Below are 12,712 nucleotides of genomic sequence, written 5' to 3' on the forward strand. Positions count from 1 at the left end.
ACAGAACTTCATATTTTAAAATAATTTTTTTTTCGTTTATAGCCGTTCGATGTGGGGAACTCCACTTGTAAGGAACGTATGAAACATGCAGTAATAAAACACCGTAACTCGATAACTATTTAGTATCAGAAACATCCGTTACACAATAAAGCTTAACTCCACTGTACACTGATGTTTCATTACATCTTTAACATTTCTGGATATTCTGGCTACCTCATTTAGCGTCCTTGTCTACACATACAAAAAAAAATTGCTTACGTCGTATCAGCTGTCTCCTCCCAGAAGAGACATGATGAAAACAATTTCAGATTAGATCGAGCCTACAAGATAACGACTTAAGTAGCATTTATTTCTTGCTACTGAGAATTATGTGTAAAAATACGTAATACATTCAAGCATAATACTGCGAAAAACTGCAGGATTCAAAGATTTCTCTCTTTTAACACAATACTAAATGCGTCGATAAACGCGCTCCAGTGAAGATAATGATGTTAGTTAATCACAGCACAAGAAATAAAAATGTCACAGGAAATGGTTGCATGATATCGGTCAGAACATTCCGTAACCAATTAGCAGAGTTCAGTAGGAGCAGGCTTGAAATGCTGCCCAGCCGTGCACATTCGGTATACCGCGACGTCTCTAACACCCTGAGGTGAATGACCGAGCCTCGCGGGGTAGTCGCACGGTGTGGGGCGCCTTGCCACGGTCCGCGCAGCTCCCCCCGTCGGAGGTTTGAGTCCTCCCTCGGGCATGGGTGTGTGTGTTGCGCTTGGCGTAAATTAGTTTAAGTTAGACTGAGTAGTGTGTAAGCCTAGGGATCGATGACCTCAGCAGTTGGTCCCATAGGAACTTACCACAAACTTCCAAATTGAATGGCCGAACGGCTCTTCGACAAAGCCATGGTAGCCATCCTTTCGGTCCTGAGGGAGCAATGTCGGTGCTTCACCTTTAATAACATTGACAGGATGTGAAGCTCTGTCGTTTCTTGCAAACTACAGACATTGCGCGATTGCTTTCTGTCTCATTGCGTAAGAGTTGTGCACATAAGCTGATACTTAAATTTATATATGCTGTGTATAGCTTGGAAACATCATATTACACAGTAAGATGAAAGCGCTGCTATCTGTCAGGTTTTTATATTAGACTTACCAGTGTCATACGGCAGGCCGAGGCTTTGTGCTATGTGCCAACCATGCTTCTGGAACTGGGACTCATAACCTGCGACAAAGTAAAACGGGCAAAGATAGTCATGCTCACTCTTTGTGTAAATAGTAGTTAGTTTATTGGTTTTTTAAGTTATCAGTGTTTAGGCTGGTATGCTGTGTTTCCTACCTTGGGTTGACCTCTTCGTCACTACGTCACATCTACAACACTCTATAATCTAAATTCTTCATTTGTGTGGCCATAGCGACCGTAGTTGTTTTGTAATTCTTGAGGGTATTTTTGTTCTGTCGTAAAATGAGTGACTTTTTTCACCGGACGCGTTTCGCGTGATTGCGGTAAAACATTACCAGTGGTCTGTAATTAAATTATTTACATTTTGATTTGCAACAAAAATACACTCAAGAGTTGTAAAGCAACTGCAGACACAATGGCCACACAACGAACTGTTTTTCGATCTAAAGGCAAATCAAAATATAAATAACTTAATTACAGACCACTGATAATGCTTTACCTCAATAAAGGGAAACGCGCCTGGTGAAACAAATCACGCATTTTTGTAGTTGTAACGACAGAACAAAAATACCCTCAAGCTCTATAATCTCTTCTAGTCTCGGTTTACTTGCGGTATTTATCTCCTTCGTTTTTGGAGACGATCTTCCGGTTATGTTTTCAGATTGTCTTGTGGCAGGTTTTGATTGCTGGCTCAGGTTGTGGTGAATCATGGATGCGTACTATGTACTCAAAAGTGATTTTCATCGGTTCTTGGGGCTAGGATTCGGTCGCATAAAGTTACAGTCTAACTTTTCTTTCAATATATGTATTCGTGTTGGTAGTGACATTATAGCATTATACAACAAATCTCCTTAAATTGAATACTTGCTGTCTACAATAGCTCCTCCCAGTGCAGGTTAATCTTCTTGGATGTCTCACTAACCTGTCTCTTCTTCTGGTAGTTGCTCTCCATCTACTTCTATCCTCACACTTTCCTTTTAGCAGGTTGTCTATCCACTAAAGTTTTTAACGCTCTTTGACAGTATCGCACTTCAAATGCTTCCAGTTCCTCATTCTCCTGACTACCAGGATCAGCTTTCACACGACGCTGTGCTCAGAACGTACACTTGCAGAAACTTCCTATATGATATCATTAGTGCTCTTTAACACAAGAAAGCTCTCCTCCTCTGCACCATCTGACTGCTTATGCCTTCGTTGCTTCTGCTCTTCTGTGTAATCTCGATTCGTAGACTGGAGGATACTTCCACAACTGAGACATTATCAGTTCCGAGGTTAAGCAACTTATTATGCTCCTTTCTCCTAGTCTTCATCACTTTCGCCTTTGTTCCGTCTATCCTTAAGCGACATGACGCATAAAGTATGCTATCCATTCCTTTCAACAGGTGTTTTACCAAGTCTTCCTTACACGTGGCCAGGGCGGGTATGCTATGTCATCTGAAAACCTTAGCGTTTTTAACTATTCCCCGGAACTTGTAATTGCGTTATGAAACGCTTCCTGACTTCGTTGGTTTCTTCTTCGACGCCCAATTTAAACAACAGTTGTGATAAGCTGTAATCCTGGCTTGCACATTTCTTAAGGCGAACCTGTCTCTTTTGACCTTCTATAATTACACCTATGTGTTTCGTGTACGTTGTGTATTATTCGTCTGTCTCCATACTTTAGCCGTAATCTTCTAAGGATGGTGAATACCTTATTTCACCATACATTAACGTAAGCTTCCTCCACATCAACAAATGCTAGGAGAGTATCCTTATCTTGTCTGCCTTCCCTAGCCGAGTGGTCAGTCAGTCTGCATGTCGTAACAGTCGTGCGCAGACCAGCCGCGTTTCATTGCTGTCTGCTGTCAACAACACTGCCATGGGTGAGTTAAGCGCCTTGCTATTGTAGACAGCAAGTATTCAATTTAAGGAGATTTGTTGTATAATGCTATAATGTCACTACCAACACGAATACACATATTGAAAGAAAAGTTAGACTATAACTATATGCGACCGAATCCTAGCCCCAAGAACCGATTAAAATCACTTTTGAGTACATAGTACGCATCCATGATTCACCACAACCTGAGCCAGCAATCAAAACCTGCCACAAGACAATCTGAAAACATAACCGGAAGATCGTCTCCAAAAACGAAGGAGAATTAGAAGCGGCATATAGCACTGAACACATAGGTGAACTACTATGTAAGCAAGCTAAAAGACTACGAAATGCATCCGCAAATTGCACATACGATTTTACAACGGCTTCACCAACTGCTAACATATGAAAATTTGTGCTGGACCAGGACTCTAGTAAATCGTATAGCCGTTGTATAAAGGTAGTCGCAATATGTGGATGCAACATTGGTCGAACTCTACCGACACTGTAAATTCAGACACTGCACTAATGTAAAGCTCAAAGAGTCGGAAACAAACAGATGGAGCAAACCTCTGGAAAGACAACATGACTACAGGTGTGCTAAACGCAATTCAGAGCGAAGAAAGACTTTCCTCCTTAAGTGCAACTGGCAGGATGTTTGCAGGAAGGAAAAACTTTGGCCCTGACCATAAAGAGAATAATTCCACAGGCTAACGATGGAAAAACTTTTTTGCTGATAATACCTTATTCTTATGTTTTTTAGGGTGGGAAATCCAAATATGATACTTAAAAATCTGTATCACCCACCATTTCTTCACATTTTACAGTTAATGTTATTAAATTAAGCGATTTTTTAAAGAATTTAACAGCTTTTATCTGGTTAAAATAATCTAAAAAAAGGAGGTGTAATGAATGTAGATGACGTTGGTAGCACTGCTGAAAAACATTTTCTAGCAAAAAAAAAAAAAGGGTCTGTAACACCGAAAACGCAGGATGCATGGCACCTGCTACCGATATGTAAATTTCTTTTTGATTGTATGTAAATATTTGTAATTTAAATGCTTTCTTTTAATAAGTAAGGACATTGCTTCACTGTATGTCTACATTTAGGTTAAAGTCTGTTGACGTTTCATTTTATTTATCTGTGTTTTACTGTGAAACTTATAAGCACTGGGAAAAAGGCAAAGGAATTGTTATTTGCATCGACTAGCAACGATAATAGCAGTGCTTGTGCGTTATAAAATCTTTGGGTAGGAGGTTGTTGCGCAGAGCGCGCGGAGGGAGCGGGTATTCTGGTATTTAATTCTGTTCAGGTCAGTAAAAAAAAAGGGCTCAGTTGTTTAGACAATAATATGAAATCCAATTTGAAAACTGAGTAGCTGCAAAGTAAAAAGTGCTTGCCTTTCTCTAAATTTCTTTGATGACGTTACGTTGACATCTCTGAAAGTCACTGTTCACGTAACGAAGTTCAATACTAACATACAGCTTAATGGATATTTTCAAATCATTACTCGATTGCCTTTTTCAAAATTTAATGACAAACTTAACGTAAAAGTGACTTCTCAGTTTTCTTTATCATTACATACTTAAAATTAGTGTCAAAAAACGTGTCATCCTTCAGTTGCCACGTCAGTGTTTAATAATAAATGTTTTTCTTTCCCATCATCTCGTACAGAATTTTGGATGTAAATCGCCCTTGTGGGCTGGCGACCGTAATTATTTCATTTTCGTTCATTAGTGTAACTTTTGGATTCATGATCAGTGGTACCCCTTTTCCGTACAGTGTTGTTCGTGAGTGAATGCACAAAATAACTTTCATTTTTCCAAATTGTAGCCCTGTTCAATTTACTAAAAATAGAAAAAGTAATTAGACTTTCCTATCAGTAAGATCGGTTGTACACTTACCCTTTAGTTATTGGTATTAATTCTTCGGGAAAGATAGCCTTATGCAATTAGAAAAATTCCATTAGGTATACACGCGATCCACGATCATAATTTATATCGTAAGCTGGATAGGTCGATTAGTAAGGGGGAGGTTACAGGTCGATTCTATTTTTGTGTTAACAGATGGTGTTTTGTTTACTCTCAACCTAACCTCACTTTCCAATTTCCTGTACATGTGCTCAGTACAATGTCTAATGTTTGTTGTAAAAACTCAGCTGAAAGTTTTTGTTACATTTGCGGTGAATTTGTGATTAAAAACACCAATGGAACATTACAGACTTTGTGAAAAATGTTTATCTATCATACGGTGGATCTAAACTTGGTGATCAAAATAAATCTTGGGCGACGTATATGGTATGTTATGTGTGTGTTGAAGATCTGAGAAAATGGTCCAAGAAGGAGAAAAAACCTTTAGATTTGCTGTTCCTATGATGTGGAGGGAGCCAAAAAATCATTCTGATGATTGCTACTTTAGCAGTGTTGATATTACTGGGCATAATTCGAAAAACAAGAAGGTAATAAGCTACCATAACCTTCTGTACGCCATCCGACCAGTAGGGCATGGTGCGGATTTGCCGGTTCCTGAAACACCAGATGATTTAAATTCTATTCCAGCAGAAGCATTTTCTGATGTACAATGTGATTTAGATGAACCAGATGATGATGAATTACATTATGATAAAGAAAGTCTAGACCCCCAAACTGTTTACTCAGACCGAGCTTAACGATTTGGTTAGGGGTCTGGGCTTAACGAAAGAAAAAGCTGAATGGCTTGGCTCTAGATTAAAAGAAAAGAACTTGTTGGAAGTTGGAACCAACACATACATGTATAGAAAGAGAGAGCAGCAATTTTCCACCTTTGTTCAACAAGAAGGTGATTTAGTGAACTGTTGATGAATGAGTTTGGTATTGAATACAAAAAGGAAGACTAGTTTAACGCTGTATTATTACACAAGGGTAACATATATGCATCTATACCTGTTGGACATTCTGTAATTATGAAAGAAAGCTATGAAAACCTAGAAATAGTGCTAAAGAAAATAGCCTATTCTGCTCATGGGTGGATGATACGTGGCGATCTAAAAGTAACATGCATGCTCCTTGGTCAGCAAGGTGGCTTTACAAATTTCCATGTTTCTTGTGTGAGTGCGACAGTGGGGCTGGGGATCAACACTGGCGCAGAAAGAAGTGGCTTGTAAGGGAGCCTTTAAAACCTGGTGAGAAGAACACTCTATACAAAAACCTTTCAGATCCAAAAAACCTACTCCAGTCGCCTCTACATATAAAGTTGGGCCTAATGGAACAGTTTGTAAAGGCTTTGCCTAAAGATGGACCATGTTTTAAGTATCTCTGCCAAAAGTTTCCACACCTTTCTGTAGCTAAACTAAAAGAAGTCGTCTTTGTCGGACCTGACATTAGAAAATTGATGTTTGATGTTAACTTTGTGTCCACAATGACCTTAAATGAGAAAGAAGCATGGGTATCATTCAAGCAAGTCGTTACAAAGTTCTTAGGACATGAAAAAGACCCAAAATATGTTTCTATTATAGCTACAATGTTAAAGAAGTTTAAAACTTAAGGATGTTCAATGAGCCTGAAAGTTCGCTTTTTGAACAGTCACCTTAATTACTTCCAGGACAACAAAGGAGATGTTAGTGAGGAACAAGGAAAGCGTTTTCACCAGTACATTAAAGTGATGGAAAAACGGTACCAAGGCCGCTGGAACAACAACGTGATGGGGGACTACCGTTGGTAACTTCACCGAGAAGTTCAGCAAGCGACTTATCGTAGAAAAGTCTACACAAGAAGCTTCAGAGAAAAAAGAGAAAGAAAATACAAACCAATTCCAGGTGACAAGCGAAACCTCTATTAACACATATCATTGTTTTAATTAGCTTATTGTAAATACAAACCATGCTTATGTAGTAACAAAATGTTTTATTAATTTCCCCATTTACCGTATAGCACAGGATTTTTATACTATATAATAACAAGCATATTGCTCGAAAACTATGGGTGGTACAAAAAAACAAAGGCTACTTTTGGAGTCATCACACAAAAATCTATGAAAATCAGCTATCAAAATAGTTTTTCAAACAAAATTTTTTGCTGGCCTGTGTTCTTGGAACAGAACGGAAATAACAAAGAAAAAGTCCAAAGTAACGTGCAGAGGGGAGTGTACAGACGAAACTGAGGAAACCGTCTACGATACAGATGTGATGGAGATACCTGAAGCAATAAAAGAAGCATTACTCTGCCAACGAGTACACGAGATGCTGAGAGAGGACAACACTTCAATGGAACAGAAATCAGAAAGAGGAGCACCTAACTGACTCTACAAAGGTGAGTATTAACTCCAGCCAGAGAAACAGTACATGAACTCACTGCAAGCGAATAGAGTTGAGACAGTAAATATCATTGGAGTACATTCAGCGTTACAGTTAAATAATCTGCAAGATTTCTTATCCTCTGCAGAAATAGACATAGCCTTGCTGCAGAAAGTAGCGCATATCCAATTAGAAAAACTAAGGGACTGCAATTCCATAATGAAACCAGGAAACAACGGGCATGGCCACCCTCAAAAGAGGAGGAATACCATTAAGAGAAACAGAACAGCTCCCAGACAGTAGAGGAATCGCCGGTACCTTCCACAAAAGCAAAATCAACATTATCTATGCACAGTCCAGAAGTAATAATAAGCACAAGTTTGCGGAGTTCTTTAAAGGTGAAACAGTTCCTTCTTTCGGAAAATCTTATGGAAGTATCATCTTCGCAGGAGACTTTTAACTGTGTAGAAATTATTCAGTTAGTTAAAGGAGATGAAAATTAAGTTGATACCGGGAACTGGAATTCGGTAGCAGGAAAAGGAAGAGAAGGAAAAATAGTAGGTGAACATGGACTGGGGCAAAGGAATGAAAGAGGAAGCCACCTGGTAGAATTTTGCACAGAGCATAATTTAATCATCGCTAACGCTTGGTTTAAGAATCATAAATTAATGTTGTACACGTGGAAGAGACATGGAGACATCGTAAATTTTCAGATTCATTATACAATGGTCATACAGAGATTTAGGAACCCGATTTTAAATTGGAAGACATATCCAGGAGCAGATGTGGACTCTGGCCACAATTTATTGGTTATGAACAGTAGATTAAAACTGAAAAAATTGCAAAAAGGAAGGAAAGTAAGGAGATGGGACCTAGATAAGTTGAAAGAACCGGAGGTTGCTGAGAGTTTCAGAAGGAGCATTAGGCAATAGTTGACTAGAAAAGGAAAGAGTACAGTAGAAGATGAATGCGTAGCTTTAAGTGATAAAATAGTGAAGGCAACAGAGGGTTCAATACATGAAAAGACAAGGCCTATTATAAATCTTTGGATATCACAAGAAATAATTAATTTCATTGATGAGAAGAGAAATTTCAAAAATGTTGCAACTGAAGCAGGCGAAAGCGAATACAGACGTTTAAAAAATGAGATTGAGGGGAAGTGAAAAATAGCCAAACAAGAGTGGACAGAGGCCAAATGGAAGGATTTAGAAGCAGCTGTATGTATATCAAGAGCTCAGATGGAAAGCCAGTCCTCAGCAAAGAAGGGAAACTGAAGATGGAAGGAGTATATAGAGGGTCTATACATGCGAGATGAACTTGATGGCAATATTACAGAAAAGGAAGTGGACGTAGATGAAAATGAGATGGGAGATATCATACTATGAGAAGAATTTGACAGAGCTCTGAAAGATCTATGGTAAGTCGAAACAATTCCCCAGTGGTAGAGAATATTCCGTCAGAATTGCTGATAGCCTTGGGAAAGCCAACCATGAGAAAATTCTTCCATCTGGTGTGCAAACTGTATGAGACAGGCAGAATACTCTTAGACTTCAAGAAGAATGTAATCCAGTTCCACAGAAAGCAATTGCTGGCAGGTGCGAAAATTACTGAACTATCAGTTCAATAAGATACGGTTGCTAAATACTAACACGAATTCTTTACAGCAGAATGGAAAAACTGTTAGAAGCCAGCCTCGGGGAAGATCAGTTTGGATTCCGGAGAAATGTAGGAACACGCGAGGCAGTACTGAACATACGCTTTATCTTAGAAGGTATATTAAGGAATGGCAGACCTACGCTTTAGCAGTTTCAGAGTTTTAATTTTGACAATGTTTACTGAAATTTTGAAGATTGATGGGGTAAAATACAATGAGCGAAATGCTGTTTACAACCTGTGCAGAAACAAGACGGCAGTTATGAGAGTAGAGGGGCTCCTAAAAGGGAAGCAACGGTTGAGAAGTGTGTCAGACAGGGTTGTAGCCTATCCCCAATGTTATTCAATCTGTATATTGAACAAGCCGTAAAGGAAGTCAAAGAAAAATTTGGAGCAAGAATTGAAGTTCAGGGAGAAGAAACAAAAACTTTGAGGTTTGCCGATGACAATGTAATTCTGTCAGAGGAAGCAAAAGACTTGGAAGAGCAGTTGAACGAATAGATAGTGTCTTGAGAGGTGAATGTAAGATGAACATAAAAAAAGGCAAAACGAGGGTAATGCTATGTAGGCTAATTAAGTCAGGTGATGCTAAAGGAATTAGCTTAGGAAATGAGACTCTTAAAGTAGTAGATGAGTTTTGCTATTTGGGCAGCAAAATAATGAAAGCCGAAGTAGAAAGGATATAAAATGTAGACTGGCAATGGCAAGAAAAGCGTTTCTGAAGAAAAGATATTTGTTAACATTGAATATAGATTTAAGTGTAAGGACGTCTCTTCTGAAGATTTTTGTCTGGAGTGTAGCCATGTATGGAAATGAAACATGGAGGATAAACAGAATAGACAAAAGGAGAATATAAGCTTTCGAAACGTGGTGTTTGAGAAGAATGTAGAAGGTTAGGTGAGTCGACCACGTAACTAATGAGGAGGTACTGAACAGAATTGGGGAGACATGAAATTAGTGTCACAACCTGATCAAAAGAAGGGATCGGTTGATAGGACACATTCTGAGGCATTACTGGATCATCTGTTTAGTATTGAAGGAAGTGTGGGAGGGGAGGGGGGGATAAAAATCGTAGAGGGAGACCAAGAGGAAAGTACAATAATAACATTCGGAAGGACGTAGGTTGCAAGAGTTATTTAGAGATGAAGAGGTTCGCAAGCAATAGAGCGGCACGGAGAGCTGCACAGTAACAGCAACTCAGTCGTAAGGACCAAACACTGAGCCTTAAAAAATGCGCAGAATTCAAGAAAAAATTATCCTCGCAGGAGGGTTTAACCGGATCTTCCGTCTTAAGGACCAAACAACTAACCTTAACAAATCGACGTTATTAGACAATCTAATCCTTGCACTACAGTTGACTAATACTTAGGAATTGAAGCATGACACGCAACTTGGATTATCATGTCGCATTCAAGAGATAAAAGTATGTGGCATAGAAAGACAACGGAATTCTGTTATAGCTGCCTCAGAGATCTGCACCTTTCAGAAGAACAAGTAATAGGAAATTATGCAAAGATAAAACAAATTATAGCAAAACCAATACCACTGAAGAGGCAACAAAATAAGATCTAGACCGCGGACAAGATAGATGAAGATTAAATGTTGATATACCATCTGTTACGATAGTTTCACTGAACTTAAACCAAACGATGGGAAAATTCTCACGAGACGATACAAACCGCCATATTCGACCAACTCATAGCACTAAAGACCAACAATTCTCCAATGAAGATGCTCAATACATACTATCAAACAATGAATGAAGAGAACTCGGTGCCGAGGAAATAGAAAACTTCACTATGGAAATTGATGAGGACTGGGACAAAGACGCTACCTTACAAAGTCCAAAACACAAAGAAAGACTAAACTGCTGTGCAGTTGTAACGAGATAATAAATCTAAACAGTGGGATTCCGATTGTGTCCTAGAGGAAATGATAGTGTCAGTACCGAAAAAGAGAAGAAAAAACTGTTGGGAATCTAAAGGCAATGAGCCTCTTGAATGCGACTACAAAATTATGGTGCAGTTATTAGTGAAAAGACTGAAAACTGCGATGGACACAACAGCCTGGGCAGTACCAAATGAGCTTCGGAAGAGAAAAGAAAATCCTTCATTTTTTTGAATACATAACCTTTTCAAATAAAGTGCGCAATAGTCTTCCTAGAGTTAGAGAAACCGTTTGATGGAGCAATTTTTGCTTACCACTATCTTCGCACGATGGGTCTCCCGTGCCAATTAACCAGTATCATACAAAATATCTTATGCAGTGGTGTAGCCAAATAATATAGTCAATGGACAACTAACACAGAGATAAAGAGAAACGACTCCATGCGACAGGGATGCTCGATCACCACGGCGCTTGTCGCCATTGCAGTCGAATCTTTGCTGCCACTCTAGCAGAAAAATTACAAGGATTGTATACGAAATGGAAAAATTGTGTGTAATGCGTATGCAGACTATATAGGCTTCTTGATCCGATGTGAAGAAGAAGTACACACAGCTCTGGAGATTATATCAAAGTATAAATTACTGTCTGAAGCCAAAATAAGTAAAAAGAAGTCATGCATAATGAACACGGGAAAAGGCATCTAAATACATAATGATGGTCAGCTAAATAAAATGTCGAAATGAAGAGCGTGTGTATCTAGATTCTGGAGTGTCATCCAACACGCCATTTCTGCGAATTATCAGTGGGTTTTCTTTATTGAAATATGTGAAATGTGAACATTTTCCCAAAAGGAAAACGGATTTCACTAATGAAAACCAACTGATAACGGCACAGAGGTGATGAAACATGTTTCGGTCACATGAAGGAACTGTGTTTTACTCAAAAGGCGGACTTCATATCCAGTAGTTGTATCTTTTCAGATTGGTCATAATTAATCTTAATGTTGGTGTGTGTCGCGAGATGTATTGCAAGCAAATTTTGGTTCATAGTTAAATGCTCTGCGAAATTTGAATGTGTGATGTCACTCTTCAGAGCTCCCGTGTGACCTGTGTACCCTGTTAGGAAATTCCTGTGTTCTTAGTTCGAATTCTGACTATTTCTGTTCCTTACGTAGGTCTCTGTGTGGGATTTGGGTGGGTGGGGGGTAATCATGCGTTTAAGTCTGTGTGTGTGTGTCTGTGTGTGTGTGTGTGTGTGTGTGTGTGTGTGTTTGTGCGTGCGTGTGTATTTCATTTCTCTTCTGTGTCCTGCGTCAGTTCTCTTAAGGCAACGAAGAGTGTGTTGTTGCAAAGCGTTGTGCTTTCATTTATTACGTTTTCCCTTTCACTATAGTCTTTCGTATGTAATAATTTATTACTAAAGTTAATTTCTGGTGTAAATTGTTGTTGTGTTTTAGGATGTGAGATCAGTTTCGATATTTGTAGGATTGTGGATTTCATTTATTAAGCCTTCTGCCAACGCGGAATTCTGCTTTTACTGTTTCGAGATCTCATGTGTTCTGAGTATTTTCTTGTTTCTGCAAGTTTGCCCTGTGTACTGGGTTTGACAGGAGTTACATGTGAGTTGGTATATTCTTGCATTGCTGAAATTGTCTGGAGTTCCTTTGTCTGATCTTAGTCTTTCTTGTAATGCGTCGTTTGCTCTGAATGCTACAAGGATCCCTTGCTTCTTCATTACATTTCCGGTTCTATATATTATTTTATTATTGTTTATTATGTCCGCCCCTGGTAGGTGTGTGATGCGGGGACGGTAGCTCAGTGTGTTCGGTCAAAGGGCTGCTTGCCCTCTTTAATAAAAAAAACTGAGT

At 39.0% G+C, this 12,712-nt stretch overlaps 1 protein-coding gene across 1 annotated transcript in view; it reads right to left on the reverse strand.

Moving 5' to 3' along the window:
• The window catches only part of LOC124775564 (low choriolytic enzyme-like), a 92,380-nt gene that overhangs the window by 39,261 nt on the left and 40,407 nt on the right, over positions 1-12,712 (reverse strand). The window contains exon 8 of the mRNA XM_047250397.1: positions 1,150-1,218. Coding sequence (XP_047106353.1) covers positions 1,150-1,218 — 69 coding nt within the window. The remainder of the gene's footprint in view (positions 1-1,149; positions 1,219-12,712) is intronic.

Source organism: Schistocerca piceifrons, chromosome 1 (assembly GCF_021461385.2).
Source record: "Schistocerca piceifrons isolate TAMUIC-IGC-003096 chromosome 1, iqSchPice1.1, whole genome shotgun sequence".
In the NCBI taxonomy this organism is placed as follows: domain Eukaryota; kingdom Metazoa; phylum Arthropoda; class Insecta; order Orthoptera; family Acrididae; genus Schistocerca; species Schistocerca piceifrons.